This window comes from Patiria miniata, unplaced genomic scaffold (assembly GCF_015706575.1).
Source record: "Patiria miniata isolate m_02_andy unplaced genomic scaffold, ASM1570657v1 HiC_scaffold_2, whole genome shotgun sequence".
Lineage (NCBI taxonomy): Eukaryota > Metazoa > Echinodermata > Asteroidea > Valvatida > Asterinidae > Patiria > Patiria miniata.
In genome coordinates, this window is record NW_024037058.1 from 6,284,106 (window position 1) to 6,307,110 (window position 23,005).

Sequence of the window (23,005 nt, forward strand, 5' to 3'; positions counted from 1 at the left end):
TGATCTTTTGCACGTTTGGGCCCCTAACTTTTTATTATGCCTCCCCAAAAAACCTGCAATCTGACATGTCTGATATGTGATTGCTCGGAATGTGACACAACAAACAACTTACAAGTTGTGTTCAGCCATCACACCAAAAATAACAAAAACAATGGCTGTTTCACCAAGTTGCCGAAACAGCCAATAATTTAGGAGTTTATACAATTTAGAAACTATTCTACTCTATACAGTATGCTGCATGAGATGCACAAAGCAATGGAAGTAAGGGCAACACTTCTAATTGATGAGCTCAAAGTCTTCTAACCTGCAGTCCATCCAGCTTGCCCACCCAGCTGGTCTTCTTAGTCAGGCGACCTTCCCTCCAGGCTGGTAAGTGGGAACACTGCATGATCTGGGCACTAGACGTGCAGACGATATGACACAGCTTGATGCTTTGCGGCCTTTCAGCATGACTTGGCTGTTCTCCAGCTCAACTGATCACATCCAAAGCAAGACAGAGAAAATGTATTTTTGAAATGGAATTAGCATTGAGGAAATAAAAATTTGTTACATCTTAGAAGAACCACCAACTTTTTATTTCCCTGCAATGTACATGAAGCCTTAAAGGGAATATACAACACTTGCAAACATCACAAACCCAAGACTACCAAATTATTATGAAAATTATACCTTACTGAACTGTCATTTTCAAGAAGTGGTATTTTTTTTATCAATTTCCAACACCGGTCGGCCGACCAGCTGTAGGAAGAAATGGCATTTTTTTGAAATACTGCCTCCAAGTTATCAATGAGAACTTTTTGATTTCTAACACAAGCCACATTGTTTAGGCCTGAACACTGAATGGAACTGTTTACCTGTGACTTGTTGTAGGTGTCATAGAGTCCCAGCACCGCATCTCTGTTGAACCTTGTCCATGAGACACGGATCTCATGCACCACCAGCTTGTGAATGCAATCCAAAAATGACAGAGCAATATTAAAAAAAAAAGAAACAGTAAGTTATTAACAAAGCTGTTGGCAGTGTGTTGAAAGTTTTGTGGAATTGAACTAAATACTCTATTAATTTTGCAGTTGTTTTATTTTGAAATATGGGGTGAAACAAAGTGGATTTATATTTTCTGCCATTTCATTTTATACTCTAATAGCAGGAGGTCATGGGTTCAAAACCAACCTGAGTAAGCATGTGATTGTTTTTTTCCAGAGCACTCTCAGATAACACAGTACTTATGAAATATAATATTATTATAAAGAAAAGTTGTGCCAGATAATGTTCTGGTGGAATTCTTGAAATGCTACACATTGGAAAGGAAATTTATTTGTATTTTTCAGAGATGTCAGAAATCAAGGGAAATTACCCTGGTCAATGCAATGTTTACTTTTGGAGAGAAAAAAAAAATTTACAGGAAGAAAAGAAAATGGGAACCAAAATATGCTGAATTACAGTCTATGTTGTAGTGAGTCCATCACAAGTCCATAGTTCTTTTAATAGCAATCTCAATAATGTTTGAAAATTCCACAAGTGCAAACTCACTCCAAGATATTAATCATTGATTATATCTCATCAAGTGCTTTTCGTTTGTGTTATTTCTATTCTGCAACCATATGCCCTCTTTAAGCTCAGATCAGTTAGTTCTGACCAAGATTCAATGGGTCATAAAAGCCCAAGGCTTCAACTCAACCCTCAATTACAAGCAAGATTACAAGCAAGATCACATGTCCTTTTATTAGTAAATCACAAGTCCCTTTACAAGTTCAGTTACAGGTAACAGGAGTTGAACAATAACAAAGGAATGCCAACACATTGTAAACACATTGCAATACCACACATGTGTACATGATATGTATGTCTACTTTGAACTTACAATTCATACAATCATGTATCAAGCTATAGCATGGCGTTGATGATTTATATTTCTGGCCTGTGAAGGGAGGGAATGCCTGAGTTTGTTTTTCCAAAATATGAAAAAAGCCTGACTTCAGGCTATATCCTGAAAACTTGCACCACTGCCCTGCACCCGATTTCACGAAACGCTGCGACGCGTCGCAACTCGAGTTACGACGTGTAACACTTCGCATCTCGCGATGCGTCGTATCATCCATTTCACGAAAGTTGCGATGTGTTGAACGCGTCGTAAGTTCCTTGACAACGGCATAAAACACGTCGCAAGTTACGACATGTCTCGTTGTCATCGCAAAATAAGAAGAGTCCATTTCTTAGCCATTTTCATGCCATAAATATTACAAAAATGACATTATAATACCGAGGAAATATGTGTAAAGTTGTAAATAAAACATTCATTGAATATTTATGAATTACACTGGAATATTGCAGTTGAAATTTCAAAGTAGCTATATAGTCTACTGAGAGCTTGTTTTCCTTCAAAATTGCATCGCACGATCGCCATTTTGTTTTACGTTTTAACAAATTTTGAGCGGAGATCCGACGACTCTTTGTTGAATACAAGACAACTATTTACTGTACGCTGACTTAATACATTAAACAGTGACCGAGTGGTGCTATAAATACACCTACGACGCGTCGCACTAACGACGTGTTTTGTGAAATGGATCGCAGGACGCGTCGCAGCTGCGATGCATCGTAAGGATACGACGCATCGCAGCACTGCGATGCTTCATTAGTTATGAAGAGTTTTATGAAATCGGGTGCTTGCCTTCTTGAGCAGCCATATACAGATTAAAAATAGACTGACACCACATATTGATGTTGTGTTACCTGTTTATCAGTCTGTGATGTGTAGAGGTAGGCGTGGCTTGATCTCTCTAATCTCAGCATTCATCTCAGCAATGGACCAATCAGCCTACGGAAGGCACAAAATATGAATGAATATTTAAATTTAGTGCTGCATCAACTTAATAATTGGGATGCATGTAGCTTATTGATAAAAGAGAAAGCATTAAAAATGTGAGTTTTGGACATTTTGTAATGAAGCACTGATGGTGAATCACTGAAAGAAATAATAACTTTAGTTATGATGAATATAACTTAGATAAACTATGCAAGCACAGTGCCGTTGAGTGTAATGTAAAACACCAATTGCACACTTGCTAAAATGTGGATAAATATAAAGAAAGTAAACAAAAAACAACCAACAAAACCAAACTTGATTCCAAAACTATCATTGTCGGTTCATTTCATGTACCTCTTTCTTATTAGTTTACTTTTGTCTATACTACAGACTTGAGTTTCCTGAATTGACATATCAAAAGATATCTACAACAAATGTCATTTGCCATGAAATTCAGCTTGACACTAGTGGCTCCTTTCTGTTTACTATTCTGATAAACCTGTCTGGCAAATTGTTAATATTAACAGCCTATAGACCTTTGGATCCGTTCGATGTAGAAAACAGTCGCATGCTGTGTTTGATTTTACTCGTACAGCACGTACCAAAGCGCTACATAAGTGGACTCCAGTGACTGCAAATAACTGAACTCAACATCATGTGATATGGTCCATGTTGATACAGAGGGGCGTATATATACAGTAGATCGCCATCTTTGTTCATTTCTACCATTGCCGTAAGTGACATCAGAATGGGCAGATAGCAATGGCTCATTTCATGTGTACATGAAGGTAAGATTTTTATTTAATAGGTCTACCTGTAAGTCTGTCTGTACATCTGATATCAATCAACAGCATCACATTATCTCATATGAAGAACATGTATGTAATAACTCAGTATTTGCCAATTACATGTGTATACGTATTTACTGGAAATGCAGGTGGATCCGTCAAACCTGTTAGAATACAGACATGTGGAATACATGAATCTCCTTCTATTCACGACAGAAATAAGTGACATGCATTGTTTGTACTTACATGTAGTCTCTTACAAACAAGTGTTGGACCTTTAAGAAGATTTGGCACAGGTATAGCTGAGTAAATTACAAAAAAATAATAATATAACCAAAAATCAAAACGATGGAAGGCAAGTCTTTCGTTCTAAAGTTAGTGCACTTTTCTTTCAGAAAAGTGGACTTTTTTGACAAGTCTTCAATTGAAATATTGGCCAGTTAAAGTACTTGAAATATATATTTTTTTTCGGTACAGGCAATATTGGGTTGCAGAAACTTTGGCGATCATGAAGTGTAGGGCCCCTGTTTTTTTGGGATCAAATTAGATTCAAAAATGTTTTTATAGCTGAAAAATCACATTTACAATCAAAAGCAGACTTTTCTCAATTCTAATGACACCCGTTTTGCAATTTTGAACAGATTCTTGGGGTAGAAATCTCGGCTTTCCTGTGTGATTCGTGCCTTGCGATTCGGCGCGCCATGCATGCTCACGGTACGTTGCGCGGTGATCACCATCTTTAATTTTGGGTTGCGTGTTGTCGCCGCTCTTTCATCATCATTTCACCCCCTAATTTCACTCAAAAAATCTAAACCCTGTCCTCTATCCATGACATACCTGTTCATTGAGAATGTCGCCAACTAGTTTGGTAGGTCCAATAATTTTAAAGTGGATTTTGTTCCCTTGCAGGAACCAGGCCCTACACTTTACAATCGCCGTAACTCCTGCCCACCTTGACTCAAACCACCCAACTGACCCAGGCAAGCTCAGAGGTGGAGTGATAAGACAACTGCACTACTAAACAGGGGGTACTGGGTTCAAGCCCCACCTGAGTAACAGTAAGACTTACCTTTCGTATACAAGTGCCCCTTTTACATCAGCATTTACCACCCCCCCCCCCCTATTCGTAATTTTTTTAAATTTTTTTTAAAAAATATGTGCCCCTTTTTTTTTAAACCAGTGCCCTTTTTGTTACCAGCGGCCTTTTACGAGTGCCCTTTTTAAAATTTCACGCAACCATCGGCGATTGTGCCGTCCTGACAATTGCCACATATTATCCATGATCGTCTGGTTTGAACAGTGCCCTCATAGGAAGATGGTACTAGCCCCTACTCCCAATTTTTAAATTTACCAAGTATTTACAGTGAGTGCTCTTTTCATGAACTTTTTACAACACCGAGTATACAGTGTTTATTAAAATACGTCAGTGAGGGCAAAACCCAGTATTAGAAAAAAATATTCTTTTTTTTGTGTGAACTGTTTCATTCAGACCTGAAGCCACATCCTCATAAAGTCAATGAAATGTCATTCTTCGTCAGGTCAACTCACAAACTGTTTATATTAAAAACTGTGGCAAAAGGCATTTTTTGTCAAAGTGGAAAACCTTTCACTTGTGACCTACTTTTGTTTGACTTGTTATGAATTTTATTATAATTTACCTTAGGCGTAAAAAATGTCCCATAACAGCTGAAACGAATTATTTAATGTTGCATTTGTCAGGACAAAATATATAGTTATGCTCTTACATTAAAGGGAATAAACAACATTTGCAAACATCAAAAAACAAAACTACCAAATTATTATGAAATACCTTACTGCACTGCTAGTGAATGACAGTCTAAAGAATCCTGTAAAATCATGGCACGTGCTGACATTTTCAAGAAAAGTGGTATTTTTGTATCAATTTCCAATGCTGGTCGACTGAACAGCATTGGACAAAACTGACTCTTTTCAAACCCCCAATTTAACAGATTTAGTTTGCAATCAATTACACTCCTATGAATGGGTACAAGCAAGCTAGACTGGTTCCCTGATCCAATTCCCTGACGTCTATAAATTGCTCCATTTCATCATTTTGGGTCGGGGAACCAGTCTACAAGAACAGGATTGTTTTTTTGTGGTTTTTCTAGTATCTACGAACACAAAACTTAAAAAAAGTCAACATAACAATATTTGCTACAAAATACTAACCACCAAATACATCCATTTCTGAATATTACAGCAGAAACAAATGTTGTGTATTCCCTTTAACAAGGTAACCATATATTGTACATTTGTTACAACTGATTGCTATTTTCTTTTGAACAAAACTAAACAACAGCAGTTTTAAAACAAGCATATACCATGTGAATATACCTTCAATTTGTGAATAATGTACTTGACAAAAAGTTTTCAACTTTACATCTGACCTATTACAACAATATCATCATTTGAAGTTTGAATACATGTAATTCCAAACCTTTTATTTGCAGGTTAAATGTCCATCCTATCGCACCAAGCCCAACAGTGAGGATGGCATCTAATGTTACAGTTCAATCAGTGTTGGAAAAGATTAGTGTGGATCATCTGGAATGCTCCATCTGCACCAACCGTTTCAGGCAGCCCAAACTGCTGGACTGTTTGCATAGTTTTTGCCTGCAATGCCTCCAAGAGCTCAGACAGAGCCAAGATCCTAGTGGTACAAAGCTGACATGTCCTCTGTGCAGACGAGAAACCGTGTTGAAAGGGTCTGGGGTTGCTGATCTTCCTAATAACTTTGCATTCAGTGCCCTGGTGGAGGAAGTTACAATGCAGGAAAAGCTACTGGAAGGTCAAGGGTCAGAGATCAAATGCCAAGCCTGTGATGAGGAGAATCAGGCAATTTCGAGATGCATGGACTGTGATCATTTCCTCTGTCAAGAATGTCAAAAGGCACATGGACGTATGACTTTGATGATGAAATCTCACAAAATATGTACACTGGCTCAACTTCAATCAGGAGAGATTGTCTACAAGAGTAAACTAAGAGAAAAAGTTCCAAAATGTGGCAAGCATCCTGATCAGAATCTCAATGTCTACTGCAACTCATGTGAGCAAGTCATATGCACAACTTGTTCTGTACTTGATCATGCAAAACACTCACTCACTGGATTACCTGAGGCAGTAGAGAAATGTAAGAAGAGGGTCACAGAAATGGTCCAAAAAAGTGAGAGAAGAAAAGCAGAATTGAGCACCACCATCAAGGAGACGTCCAAATCTCGCAAGGAGCTGGACGCCATGTTTGCCAACACTCAAAAAAAAATCTCCAAAAAGGCTCAACAGGAGATTACAAAGCTCCAACAGGAGGTTGCAAAGATCCAAAAGGAGATTACAAAGATCCAAAAGGAAGAACAGAAATTGTTGAAAGAGACAGACACAATTTATAAAGACAAAACCATAGCTTTTGAAGCTGTTCAAGCAACCAACAGGAAAGAGGTAACACAGACAGAGCACAAGCTGGAGGAGGTCAAACAACTCATGAATCAAGCAAGTTGCTATGAGATTCTTGAACTCCAACAGAAGCTCTTGCATAACCTCAGTGAATTGACAGGGAAACAGCCACAGCAAGTTCCTGACAAGTTGACCTTCATGGACTTTGAAGAAGGTGAGAGGTCACTTGGGAGACTCATTCTGAAAAAAGAAGAGCCAAAGGCTGTAGCAAAGCAATCACCAAGACCTGCACGATCATGTGTGAAGGACAAATGGGAACTGAAGACTGAAGTCAAGAGCTTTGATTACGAACGTACATTGATAAAACAAGTTGCAGCACTCTCTAACAAAACAATCCTTGCACTATCTCAAACACCAGTTATCTTTACATTATTGCAGGGAACGAGTAATACACTATTCACAATTGCAATTCCCAATAGTCATCAGCAACTAATTCCTATCCCACAACAGCTACAAATCAATGGCATGAAGTGTATTGCAGCGAGCAAGGATGACAAGCTCCTTGCTCTAGATGGTCGATTAGTCAAGGTCTTCAACAAGCAACATCAGCTCCTCCATCAGTTCACACCACGTAGAGGGTCAGACAGCCAACCAACATGCCTTGCAGTGGATGACAGCAATCTGATAGCCGTGGGTTATGAAGACAAGAAGGAGATATCTCTACACAACCCAGATGGATCCCTCATCAGGAGACTGCCTGCTCCAATGATCGATGATTATCTGACAATGTACAATTATCACCTTATCTACACAACACGATTAACAAAAAGGTTGGTATGTGTAGACTACTATGGTGCCAGTGTATTCTCAGTAGACATGACCAGCAGCATACAGGGGAGTTGGGGCCCTACTGGTGTGTGCTGTGACAGTGATGGCAGCATCTATGTTGCTGTGTATGGATATCCAACAGGTGATATTCTGCATTACAGTCCTGATGGCAAGTACATTGGATGTGCGATCAAGGACTGCGGTCATCCATGTGGCATGACATTCACATCGGATGGTGATCTGGTAGTGGCTGCAGTAAAGTCTGTACAGGTCTATTACCGCGTGTGAGGACAGAATAATTACACCAGAGAATATGGAAAAGTAAAGGAAATTAAATAAGCAACACCCGTTCAAACTAAAATTCTCACGGTATCCGAAATATCCAAAACTTCTTTTCCTAACACAAACAGAACTGAAATTGGGAAATAGGTATTCCCCGCATAATCATTTTCCCCACATAATTTATTTTTTCAGTTGCTGATAACTGAAGGATTCCATATGCATAATTACTTGGTTACTGCAGACTTTCTTTGCCAACTACATGTAATAGCTGTAATTGTAAGCATAGACTTCCATTGTTACATGTAGTTGCCAGTGCCATAAAATTAAAATCAGCACTCATCTTGGAAGTCAGGTAAAATCCCATCATGCAAATGTTAATAATCCCCTTTAATGGATAACACTTGTAACAAACCATCATCCTTGCCTACCGTTTTTCATACCCTAGTTTTCTAAAATAGAAATGTAATAAAACCGATGATCTTACTCTAAGGAGTGGGAAATAAGAGATAGAATATTCTCAGTTTTGAGAATCAAAATGTGATAGCCATCTCAAAAATAGAAAGGATGTACATTATGTACAAAGCTTGGTTGATTTTATTACTGACCTTTTAATTTTAAAAATCACTCAAATTGCAGATCCATTTGAAATAATTTGATGACTGATTATCACTGGTTCATCAATCTTGGATAAAGGCTTTGTAAAAAAAAAGTACCAATTCATAGAGTTTTTGTTTACTCTCCCTGTAAAGACAGCCGCAGCTTTCTTTTAGGGAAAGAAAACAGTCAAGCTACTGTTGATTGGAATGCTGTAAAATTGTGTGGCAATTTATCTGTACATAATCGTCGCCATTTTGACAATGTGACAAATCAATGACGAAACAATTTGATTTGTTTTACATTCTAACTGTACATAATTCCAACATTTTTAGACACAAAATTGTTTCATTCATTAATAAGGCTAATAACACAAAGAGGTGAATGTGTGACAACTTTCTTTTCATTTTGACGAAATTGAAGAATCCCTATTCGTCACTTAGTCTCATTGATTTTATACGTGGACTATATTTAAATGTATTTAGCCTGTATAATTTGCATTTTGATAACGTGAAGAATCTGCATTCTAAATTGTATAACCTTTATACATGCACACAAAACGAATCTGTGTACAAACACAATGCTAGGTACCTGTGACATTTCCGTAGCACTTCCATTTTGATGAAGTGATGAATATCTTTTATGTTTTCTAATTTTCTAATTAAACAAGCTTTCATAAAAACGGAGATAATTTTGAGCTATTGAACTAATGGGCTATCGCATCAGTTATATATTTTTCAAGTTTAAAGAGAAATCGTTCAATTTCAAACATTATTTTCTCAAAAGTTGGTTTTGCAGCTGTGAGCAAAGATTAGAGCCTTTGTCAAAACGATGACAATATAAACAAGGGTTAATGGTAAGAAACAGAAGACATTTTTGTATTAACTTGAAACCCATTCTGTAAATAAGCATTCACGTAACTTTACATTTCTGAACATGAGAACTTCTTTAGATGCAACAATGTGTTAAAAGCAGGGGCGTCAATCACTTCTCAAAAGTGGGGGGGGGGGACATACCTCGATCAGAAAAAATGGGAGCACGAAACGCGATGCCCTTACAATGCGGGGTTCAGGGCTGCTTAAGGGCCCCCCAAAAATTGATTCTAGATGCTGAGGCAATTTCTGAACACTTCAACCAATATTTTCTTAGCAAAAGATACATTGTAGTACATTATAGGGCCCTGTAAATAAGACACACAAGTTCAAAAATCTGGGGGGGGGGGGCCAACATTTGATATTGTGTCTCCCATCCTTCAAAAGGTGTGTGTAGGGGGAGGACATGTCCCCCTGGTCTCCCCCCCCCCCCCCAAAGATTGACACCCATGGTTAAAAGTACATATATATTCAATTTGGGTAAATGATTGTATTCTTAGAGCTAGCTAATGTCATCATCATTTTACTCGTTTGTTATTATGTTTCTACCAATAATAATCCAAAATTCTGACTTGGATCTAGACCAAGAAAGTGGTGTGACTGTCTTACTCAGTGAGACCTTACATTAATTACCTTACAGTGAGCAATTTCATAAAAAAAAGTGTGCAGCAAAACTTGAACATATCTTTTCTTGTAGTTTAAGAAGAAAAAAACCACCTATTTTTTGGCAATTCCTGAATTCAAAGAAAATCACTCATTTTCTTAGAATCCTGGTGGTGCATTCTAAATATCAACTTGGATCCAAGGCTAGTTGAATTTGGACATTTGGCTCAGCCAATCAAAGGGACCTGACTCAATGTACAGAGAAGCTTAGAATGTTTATAGAAAAAAATGAAAGTAGCCAGAGCATACTGTCTGAGAATACTGTCGGAACTATTTTTGTTTTCGTAAAGCGTTTTTCTTCCTCTCCTTTTAAAGTGAAATAAAGCAACTTTCATCATGACTTAGGGGACTTTAGTTAGGACAAGTCAACCTGGATAATTTGACAACATATGGGTTATCAACCTTCGTAATCCTTTACTTCCTAAAAACCAGAAGAGTTTGCCATTTCATACAGTGTGAGAGACAATGGTTTTCATAAGAGCATATACCTTGTTGTTTCTTAAGAAATAATAATTTTATCACCATATAAATGTTCATGTATTAGTCATTAATCAGATTTTCATGATGGGAAACTTTTGTCTCCACATTTTTTTTTTATGATTAGACTGACTGAATCATGTATCCCCTTCATTCCTTGAGCAAACGTTAATAAATTAGATATCCACAAAATTAATGTCTGAAATGTGTACTGCTGGCCTAGTCTATGACATCATTAATGAACGGTTGAATTTGTAGGAACAGGGGTGTAACCATTTGTCATGATATGTATTGGACACTTTTATCACAATATGATCACAAGTAGTATAGTGAAACTATAAAAAATACCTAAAATTGGAAATATTTATTCCTATTGAATCTGATAGGGTGTACAACAAGTAGCTATTAATCTGCCAAATTGAAAAATTGATTCTGTTTTTAAATCATCCATAATGAACTCATTTTAGATGCCAGAAACATTAACAAGGATCATTTGCAGTTTTTTATTTTCTTTGCAAGGTAGACACAAAAATGACAGCGTTGCTGTTGAAACCCCTCAGCCTAAGTTTGTCGAAAAGGGAAAACTGACAATCCGAAATCAAATATCATGTCTAATGGAAATTATCACGCAGAAACCATTAACTCACCACAGTGACCTTGAACTTGACCTTTTGACCCATAAACCAATCCCAACTTGCCTGTACCCAAGGGCAACCCCCAACCTAAGTTAGACACCAAAACCTCATTTCCAACTCAAGTTATCATCCAGAAACCATTTACCTTTAACTCACCACGGTGACCTTGACCTTTCACCTTTTGACCCCAAAACCAATCCCAACTTGCCTATACTTTCAAGGGCAACCCCCTACTAAAGTTAAACACCAAAATCTCATTTCTAACTCAATTTATCATCCAGAAAATATTTACATTTAACTCACCATGGTGACCTTGACCTTTGACCTTTTGACCCTAAAACCAATCCCAACTTGCCTGTACCCAAGGGCAACCCCCTACCTAAGTTAGACACCAAAATCTCATTTCTAACTCAAGTTATCATCCAGAAATCATTTACCTTTAGCTCACCACAGTGACCTTGACCTTTGACATTTTGACCCCAAAACCAATCCCAACTTGCTTACTACCAAGGGCAACCCCCGACCAAAGTTAGACACCAAAATCTCATTTCTAACTCAAGTTATCATCCGGAAACCATTTACCGATAACTCACCACGGTGACCTTGACCTTTGATCTTTTGACCTCAAAACCAATCCCAACTTGCCTTCTCCCAAGGGCAACCCCCTACCGAAGTTACAATCCCAAACAACATTTCTAACTCAAGTTATCATCCGGAAACTAAGCTGCCTGGACAGACATACGGCCGTTCCAGCCAGACGGAATTGTGGGGTGATAGCATTGTGTTCCCATTATCCCTTTTTCTAAAGATTCCCTTCTGGGGTGATGTTTTTCTATTGTGAAAAAAGTGGGGTGATGTGTCCTGAAAGGAACATCACCCCACAAGGGGGGTATGGTCAGGACGCACTGACAGACAGACGGACGCCGTAGGTGATGACAATACCCCTCGAGCCTCTCGGCTGAGGGGTAAAAAACCAATGCTCCTTTTTAAAAAACATTTTTCAAAAGCTTAAGTCAAGTCATCACAAATATCCCATATCTCATATCATATCTGCATTGAAAGTATTGGTGAACAGTACAAACACTATTTCTATGGTCTGCAAATAATCATGAAAATTCCTTAAGAAATGTGAAAATGAATATTACACGTATGTAAGGTACCACACAATGCTGTATTTTTGTTTAAAGATTTCCAAATGGGACTGACAGGAATAACTAACTTGTAATGTTCTATATGTTGCATTGTAATCTAGTGAATGCCATGCATACATTGGCATATATTCCCTTTGCTACAGAAATTTCATACAAATGTACAGACATGTACATGTACCAATAGGACTACAGTTCAATATATTACATGTGTTATATTCATATTTCTGCTTCAGTGTAACACAGTGACTGGAACAGGCCCATGGTAAATCTATTGTTACCAGAAACTGGGCCTTCGAAGGTGTTCACAAAATAACAATACCTGTTGACTAGGCAATACAAGTTCAACTGTGTGACCTGTGATCCATTGCAGTCTGGTGTATTTATAGAATTGGGAATTTACAGGCAGTGAGCAATGCCACACCCTACAGACATTCAAGTCAATCCAGAGAGTGAGAATCCACCAAATAGTCCACCAGTTTCTTCATCAAACTGCCAAATTGATTGCAGAAATATCTTCTGACATCATTCAGGTATGTTTAGTTGAGAATAAGCTTGACAAAGGCAACCAGAATTGGCATAGGAATCTGTGCAGACATTTGACTACCAATTTGTAAATCAGTTTCCTTCTCTGATGCAGCATGAGCAGTGTGTTAAACCTGTCTGAAGAAGTTCATGAAAGCACGCAATGCAGAAACTTGAATTCATGCACATGTACCCACATGTACCAACCACGCTATCAATGGATAAGTCCTATTTTTTAGTTCATTTATACGTAAAAAACTAACACTTTAGGCCAAAAAAAAAAAGTATCTGGTTTCTGGTATAAAATTTGCCCCAAAAGTGGTGTGGCGACGCGGCTTTTTTTTTTTTTTTACCTGTTTTTTTTTTTTTTTTTTGGCTTCAAATGTCGGCTGATGACTGCAAATGGTGCCCGACTAAACTTAGTGCAAATATATGGGAGTCCAGAGAGGCCACATAAAGCTTATTCTCGATCATAACCCCATCTAAAAACTCGTTTAAATTGTGCAGCAGCAGAATTCCAGTCAAACCAGTGAGTTTGGCGGTTTTGAGACATCATCTTTTATTGAAAAAAAAAACTTTTTCATTTTGCCGACGCGCATGGCTACGGCAACGCGCGCGCATACCAGAAACCGGAGACATTATTTTTTTGGCCTTAGGCCACATTTTTTATATTTTGGATTACAGATCCACTGATTCAAAAAAAATTCTTTGACAATTGAAACAAAAAATATACAATGTTTAGCCAATTTTTAATTTTATATTTCCGCCAAACATGACATAAAGCAATTGGCATGGTTGAAAAAGATTCGAGTGTGAAATTTACCATTTACAATATCACTACACAGCCTGAAACCGTCAGTTTCTCTATTAAAAGTTTCTCCATCCACACAATGTCCGTGTTTTTCTAGAAATACAGCAGGCACACGGGCAACTTCCATGGCTACAATGTAGCAACACGGAACAAAACTCTGCCTGGTGAAGTGGAGATTGCACGTTTATCCTGATCGCAGCCCGTTCAAGATCAGACGACTTCTGTTTTTTTTTCTCTTCATATTTTTTATTTCAAAAATAAATATTTCATTTGTGAAATATGGGCCCAAGACGAGTTTTTGAGAAGAAACACGAGTTTGAATTTCACTATCAAGTTTGATTTTGCCGGTTTGCACAGGTGCAGTTTTGTAACCTATGAATGCTTATTACAACCATATCATCATTTGAAGTTTGAAAACATGTAAATCCTAAAGCTTTCAATTGATGTGCTTCATTTGCAGGTTAAAGGTCGTCTACTCCGATCACATCAAGCCCAACAGTGAAGATGGCATTCAATGTTACAGCTCAATCAGTGTTGGAGAAGATTAGTGTGGATCATCTGGAATGCTCCATCTGCACCAACCGTTTCAGGCAGCCCAAACTGCTGGACTGTTTGCACAGTTTTTGCCTGCAATGCCTCCAAGAGCTCAGACAGAGCCAAGATCCTAGTGGTACAAAGCTGACATGTCCTCTGTGCAGACGTGAAACCATGTTGAAAGGGTCTGGGGTTGCTGATCTCCCTAATAACTTTGCATTCAGTGCCCTGGTGGAGGAAGTTACAATGCAGGAAAAGCTACTGGAAGGTCAAGGCTCAGACATCAAATGTGAAAACTGTGATGAGGAGAATCAGGCTATTTCAAGATGCATGGACTGTGATCACTTCCTCTGTCAAGAATGTCAAAAGGCTCATGAACGTATGACTTTCATGAAATCTCATAAAATCTACACACTGGCTCAACTTCGATCAGGAGAGATTGTCTACAAGAGTAAACTAAGAGAAGACATTCCAAAATGTGGCAAGCATCCAGATCAGAATCTCAATGTCTACTGCAACTCATGTCAGCAAGTCATATGTACAACTTGCTCGGTACTTGACCATGCAAAACACTCCCTCATTGGACTACCTGTGGCTTTTGAGAAATGTCTGAAAAAAGTTAAAGAACTTGTTGCAAGTGTTAGTAAGAGTAAAACAAAACTGAACAACAGCATTGAGAAGACTTACAAATCTCGTAAGAAACTCAATACCATGTTTGCAAACACCAACAAGAAAATCACAGAGAAAGCTGACCAAGAGGTTGCCAAGATCCGACAGGAGGAGCAGAAACTGTTAAAAGAGACTGACAGGATTTATCAAAAAAGAGTAACAACATTTGATGCAGCTCAAGCCAATAACAGCAAAGAGGTGACAAAGACAGAGCACAAGTTGGAGGAGGTGAAACAACTCATGAATCAATCAAGTTGCTATGAGATTCTTGAACTTCAGCAGAAGCTCTTGCATAACCTCAGTGAATTGACAGGGAAACAGCCACAGCAAGTTCCTGACAAGTTGACCTTCATGGACTTTGAAGAAGGTGAGAGGTCACTTGGGAGACTCATTCTGGAGGAAGAACCAAAGGCTGCAGCAAAGCAATCACCAAGACCTGCAAGATCATGTGTGAAGAAGAAATGGGAACTGAAGACTGAAATCAATAACTTTGAAATAGGAAATGCACGGCTACGACATGTGTCAGCACTCTCTGACAATAACATAGTATTACCCACATTAATTAATATACTATTCACAGTCTCACTGACCAATAGTCAACACACACCATCTCCTATCCCACAAAGGCTACAAATCAATGGCCTCACTCATGTATGGTGTATTGCAGTGAGCAAGGATGACAAGCTCCTTGTTCTAGATGGTCCAGTAGTCAAGGTCTTCAACAAGCAACATCAGCTCCTCCATCAGTTCACACCAGGTAGAGGGTCATACAGCCTTGCAGTGGATGACAGCAATCTGATGGCAGTGGGTCATGAAGGCGAGGATGAGATATCTCTACACAACCCAGATGGATCCCTCATCAGGAGACTGCCTGCTCCACTGATTCAATATCATCTAACAATGCACAATCACCGCCTTATCTACACAAACTGTCCTAAGCAAAGATTGGTATGTGTAGACTACTATGGTGCCAGTGTATTCTCAGTAGACATGACCAGCAACATGCAGGAGGATGGGCGCCCTGCTGGTGTGTGCTGTGACAGTGATGGCAGCATCTATGTTGCTGTGGGCAGATATCAAACAGGTGATATTCTGCATTACAGTCCTGATGGCAAGTACATTGGATGTGTGATCAAGGGATGTGGTCATCCATGTGGCATCACATTCACATCAGGTGGTGATCTGGTAGTGGCTGCAGGACAGTCTGTAGAGGTCTATCACCGAGTGTAAGGACGGATTAAATAAACTGGGGCTATCCAGTGTATCCATCAACCACTTTCATCAGATATTGAATATTGTTATCACTGAAAAAGAACTTGAAAGTACACTCCCTCTAATAACATTCTACAATACTGTATATTTGGTTTATTTCTAAGGTCTTTGGTCTCTGTATGTGTTGACTCTAATACCTTAACCACTTCCCCTTTGGAAAATCTTGAACTTAAACACCCAGCCTACATGTACATGTACTTAGCCTACATGTACATGTACTTGAAAATACTACATCAGGTGCTCCAATAATGAGAGGAAAAAATGACCCTTAACATTGTTTGCAAATAGTGCACATTTTAGAAATATTACAAATGAGAGGGAAAGTATTACCACGAGAGGCAATTCAATTTTCTCAGATTTGTCTCAGCAAATACGAAGTCAATGCATGATGTGTTTTCCAAGTATAAGATATAATCATACTCCTGTATATAAAATATAAACATTTCCTTACATTTTGTTATTTGATTTTTAAATTATTGGGAAAATTATTGAGTTTAAATAAATGCAACTTATTTTAAATGAAAAAGATCTTGCACCTCCATGTACTCAAAAGCAACTGGATGAAATATGTGTGCGATTTTGAACTAAAGTGATAGTTTAAAAGTAAATCATATGCAATCCCTTGGTTGTCTCTTTCACAGTGCTTTCTGAGTGCCTCATCAAATTAATATTAGTTTCATTACATTTACAACCAAATTGAAAGTGGAAACTTGTACATTCTACTGAAATGATAAATGGATGTTTGTAAATGTGGTTAATATAATGGATGTACTTTTTTTTGTACTAAAATTTTGTTTGTTTGCCTTTCTTAATGTGATTTTTTTTTAAAATATTGCAATAGAAGGTGTACATTCTATGAATTTGGGGTTCATTTTTTTCCTGTCCCTATACATCTGGCATCTACGATTTTGTAATAGAAGATGCACTCCTTTATGTGTGTACTCTTCCTCCAAGAATGCTTGTGTGAATCACATAACCAACCCAATAAATATTAATTAGTTTGAAGTCATTTTTAATGCCACTTGATTGGCAAATGATAATTTAGGAGGTTACAGGGACAAAACAAATGTCCGACTTTGGACCCTAAATGTATAGAATGACCTACTTGTGAGAGGTTCCATATCATTACAATAATAGTTTAGTTTATTCCATAAATGATTGAGGCTTTTACTTCTTTAAATAAGTAATGGTTTGCTACATGCTGATAGACCAAAAAGTCTAAATGAAGCAATGAGCATTTGCTTTAATTACAGAATATCTCTCCAAGAGAACGCAGCTTCCATGACAACAATGGCACTTCAGCCAAGATCCAAAGTCTGTTATTTACCAATCAGCATCTCACATACTTTTCAGCAGAATTTTCGACTGGGCATGTGTGACTCCTAGGGTTATTGCATACATAATGAGGGCTGCCTGTTTTACACCGATGATGCGACTCAAAAAGATATCTTTGTATTTTATCATTTATAGACCACTTAATTTGGAAGCCATTGTTACTGTATTACTAGTTAGTTCATTCACTGTATATTTTGTCGAAGACATTTTTAAAAACGTTTTCTGAGAACATAGCAACAATGATTTCATGAAACATCCGTCTTTTCTACGTTGTCGTTTGTTTACATTTAGGACCATTTTGTTTTCCAAAAAAACATAACATCACTGATCAGTGGTTTCCCCAACATATACATGTATATTTGTACATCTATACAGTAATCAGATTTGTGAACACATTTTCTCTTGATTTTTTAATCTCCTGATTGACCGCATTGGAACATTGTCAACATGCTCTCAAAATATATTGAGAATGTAACTATGATCTTAGAAAATTAGTCAGGCTTGTTGAGGTCTAGTACCACGTATTGCGAGCAAAAAAAACCAAACTCTACACAAACACTGCTTAGTCAGCTTAGAAAATTTTTCTTTTTTATCAAAACAAAAAAAAGGTAGCAAAAAGAAATCTTTTGTATATTAAAGATCGCCTCATGGGGTTTAATGTTCAGTATTTTATTCTCCTGTGAAAACTTAAAATGTCTAGAAATCCAAAGCGAAAAAGTGACACATGAATGATCAAAACTTGTTGGCACCTTAGCAACCACTTTACAAGGGAAACATCACAACGTGGAATTGTTTTTCCCAAATTAATTTCTAGCTATAGCATTTTTAGGGCATGCTTATACAAAAAAATATTTAAAGTAAATATTTCTTTAAATTACAGGTGTAAAAACAGTTAAACTTTACATCTAAAAGTGGAAGAACTGATGTCGTATGGTTGCCGAGGGTGCAGTCAAGTACCCACCACACCTATAGATAACTTATAAATATCACACATTCTATGGGAGTGAAATATACGTGATCTGGAACTTTCTAAAGGTACCAGCGGCGTAACTAGGGTTAAGCTTCTAGGGGGCAGCTGGGGGTTCACCAATTTTTTTTAAAGGGGGGGGGGGGGCAAGGAAGGTAATGGGTACATTTGTTGTGTGCAATTCAAGATTTCAAATGGAGTGGGGGAGGGGAGACACATGCCCCATAGTTACACCTTTAAAAGGTACACAGAAATATGGAATTCTAACATCATATCAGGTTCAACAGTCCCTTACATATTTACAATTAAAACTAGTTACGAACCAATAAAATATTTGGATGGTATCACCCCCTTTAATTGCATAATGTTGCAGTCCACTCTTTGTTTTATAAATTGAAATACAAAATGGTTTTGTAGGAATGAAGCCTTAACACTAGTCTGAATATCACCCATTGTATCACCCTCTCCATCTCTGGTCCAACATCTGATATATCTAACCCCGTGTGCCAGCACATTGGAGTTGACATGACATCATTTCATTCTGAAATCTGTACTAAGCTTTTCATTGGTCAATTTTGATGCTATGTTTTTGTAATACAACAACCAACATGGAGATCCAATAAAACCCGACATTGGCTTTCAAAACTGTTAGCATACGCAGACGCTCACTGTGGGTGAGACATGGGCAAGATGTGAACGTGCCAGGGGGCATTGTCATTACGCGCGTTATTTAAAATATGATGTGATGATGATTCAAGGTCACGCTCGCGCATCAAATAACATATCATTACAGGCCGTGATCACGACCTGTAAAATAGACTGTGTCTCACACGTGAGACACAGTTCACACAATTGACAATGCTGACACAATTCACAATGTAAAAGCATAATGGATGTCGAGCCTAGGTTTTATTAGATGTACATGACAACAGGTTACCGAAGACCCGACATAAAAGGCACCTGCTGAATGGTCTTGAGGTCAAGACGCAGACTTGTTTTGCACAATAATCGCCGAATCTGCTCGCATATCATGGACTCTTGCTGCATACGGGGATATTCCATAGACTACCTTAGCACCCATCCCGCCTACAATTAAGAACAATGCAGTGTGAGTGTGCTAACAAGTGTTTGCCTCAAGAGGCCACTTTTTTAACTTAACGGTCTATTTAAAAAGTATAGTAATTTCTACAAAATGAACTTACCTGTACATGGAAGTGCATTGGGGAGTCTGTTCTTGTTTTTGCAGACAGGTTTCTTGGCTTCCTCACAGTTGACTGCCACTGACATTTCATATAGCACCTACATTTCAAAGTGAACAAATTGACAGACAACACACATTACATTGCTTTTTCTCTCTCTAGCTCAGACTTCAATTACGAATCATGTTATCTTTGACTGACTTAATCGTTTGCATATTCATTCTTCAGCAGCGCATTGACAACTTAGCTATACACCAGTATGGCAGAAATATAGAACCGAGTCTGTGACACGGACTTGAGTTTGACTTGAGTTGCAAATTCTCAGACTTAACTTCAAGTTACAAGATTTTTAAATTTGTGAGTTCTTGAAATACCACTGAGCCAAACTTTTACCCCAAATCACCTTGAATTCCTCCACAGGGTATCTGTTTTTGCAGTGTTGTCCGAATCGCGAGAAACGAAGTATTCTGCGACAAAACTCTGAAAAAGTTGTTGCTCCTGCTGACCAAGATTTGCGCTTTGCAAGTCGTTTATGGCCTCGGCAAACTGCCGATCTCGATTTGCCATGTTTTGAATAACTATTACGGAGTTATTATAGTGAAATTTCAACGAAAGAAGAGGGAAAGTACATGAGACAAAACGATCGATAAAACGTTCAAAAGAATTGCATGCACACGTACATGTACATGTACAATGTACATATCCCACACGCACACACACCACGGCCTGCACTCAGCGAAAAAATCGGCCACGTCAACATGCCTTGTGCGCACGCGTAGTATGACACGGACAACGTATTGTCCAATTACACAGAGCCATTTCGCACACGTGATCCACAGCCGAGCCTTGCTTAGTAACAAGCTTGGTTTGTTTACACAAATATTTACGAGCATAACTGTTTAGCATAAGGCCTTTGACCCCATTTTTAACCATATTTGGACAGAGGGAGATCCCAGCTTTCAGTCGGTACCAAAATTATACGTAGGGGTGTAATTTTTTTTGCAAAACACGATAGGCGAATTTCAGCAATCTATAGCTCGTTAAAAGTGAAACAATGGACAAACTGAAACAATAGGACTCACAAAAACCTTCATTTATTCCACTTTATCAATCAAAATCAACCATAATAAGAAAGTCGATTTTTTATTATATTTTTCACCCCCACAACTTCGAACACCCCGTACGTGGGAATACGTTGTGCGAGAAGCGACTCATTTTCGTAGAGCCCGTCACAAATATCAATGGAAGAGCGACAAGTGGCTATCATTTCCCCAAGGAATAGAAGGGAAAAGCCACCCGTTCCTGTAGGTAGTAAACCCAAAACTGTGTAATTACATAATTCAATAGTTGGCACGTGTTCAAAGTCATCTTTCAGTAACTACCAGGGCATGCAGAGTGAAGTTCTGAAGGGCGCTATCTTTTGAAAAGTGAGTAGGCCTACCGTAGCACTGGCAGCCTCAAATCACTGTTCCGAATGATCGCTATTACAAACAATTTCTGTAGATCCCGCGATTTTCGTTATAGCGGCACTCCACTGTAATGATCAATTTCTCAAGTACAAGTATCTTGACAGATTTTTTTGTGGGCCTCAAGAAACTAGGACGGAAAAAATGTGACAGGACCTTTCTTATGCTATGATTTTAAGCCTCGCCCTTTTTGAGCAACAATAGACTGATTCAAAACCACATCATTGCTGAACATACCTGTTCATCAGTCTGTGATGTGTAGAGGTGGGCGTGGCTCTCCCCCATCTCAGCATTCATCTCAGCAATGGACCAATCAGCCTAGGGAAGGCAAAAAATATGAATGAATATTCAAAATTAGTGCCGAATGAAATGAACCCCAGTTTAGTAGAAGAGAAAGCTTTAGAAATGTGAGTTTTGGAAATTTAAAGCACTGCTGATGCTGAAAAACTGAAAATATGACAAGTTTGTTGTTATCGTGAAAGCAAGCGTAGTGCTGTTGAATGCTATACATGCATGTAAATTGTAAAACACCAACTGCAGAGTAACTAAAATGTAGATAAATATAAAAACCAACAAAACAAAACTAGGTTCCAAAACTAATTACAGTCGGTTCATTGTGTACCTCTTTTTTTATTTTGTTTATTTTTGTCTTCACGACAGACTTGAGTATCCTGACTGGAGACAAATCAAAGGATATTAAAACAGGTGTCATCTGCAATAACAGTCAGCTTAGAATAACTGCATCAGGTAATTGACCTGTGGCTTCTTCAGGTTTACCTTTCTGATAAACCTGTCCGTAATCTTGCTAATTACAAGGTCTAGACTCTTGGATCCATTAGATATAAAACACAGTCAGCATGCTGTATTTGATTTTACTATGAGCATGTACCAAAGCTCTACATTAGTGAAATCTGGGGACTGCAAATATTACCAGCCCAGAACCTTTGGATCCATTTGAGATAAAACACTGCATTTGATTTTACTATGAGCACGTACCAAAGTTCTACGTTATCGGAATTGGGGTCCTGGTACTGCAAATATTACCAGCCCAACACCTTTGGATCCATTAGATATAGAACACTGCATTTGATATTACTATGAGCACGTACCAAAGCACTACAGAAGTGGAATCTGGGGACTACAAATGACTTAACTCAAAATCAGGTGACATGGTCTGTGTTGATACAGAGGGGCGTATACATAGAACGCCATCTTTGTTCATTTCAACCAGAATATAAGCCGTTTTAGTGTAAGCGACATCAGAATTGGCAGAGCAGTGGCAAATTGTATGGATCCATAAGGTAAAGTTGGTTTATGTGTTATCTTAATAATCATTGAAAGTAAACAGTTGGTTTAGATCACAAGTTACACAAATCTCATATGAAATATATGTAACTAAATACTTGCCAATTCTATACTGGAAATTAAGGGGATCTATAATGTAAAATAATATCATACATATGTGTTGGAATTAAGGTGGATCTGTAATGTAAAACAGAATCATACAGTGTAATACATGGATAACCTAATTGTACTCATAACAGAAATAAGTGGCTCATTGTTTGAACTTACTGTTACAAGAACAATCTAAGATTGGCACAGGGTTTCTTTACTGATTAAAAAAATCAAAAGTGATTTGATGATGATTTTTTAAAACAAAATAGTAAACCTTTTCTTTAAAAGAAAAAGAATTTTTTTCCAGCAACTATATGATTTCAAATACAGG

The 23,005-nt window shown here is 38.0% G+C and overlaps 1 protein-coding gene and 1 long non-coding RNA gene across 2 annotated transcripts; one reads left to right on the plus strand and one right to left on the minus strand.

Moving 5' to 3' along the window:
- Positions 1 to 305: 305 nt before the first annotated feature.
- LOC119726185 lies at positions 306 to 19,847 on the minus strand. The gene is made up of 4 exons (XR_005270796.1): positions 19,817 to 19,847; positions 2,734 to 2,818; positions 855 to 941; positions 306 to 473 (listed from the first exon to the last, which is right to left on the minus strand). It is a non-coding gene; the product is annotated as an uncharacterized LOC119726185 (long non-coding RNA).
- LOC119726182 (protein PML-like) lies at positions 6,106 to 9,093 on the plus strand. The gene has a single exon (XM_038197789.1). It carries the CDS (start codon positions 6,106 to 6,108, stop codon positions 8,116 to 8,118), a length of 2,013 nt encoding a protein of 670 aa, XP_038053717.1. The 3' UTR covers positions 8,119 to 9,093.
- Positions 19,848 to 23,005: the final 3,158 nt, after the last annotated feature.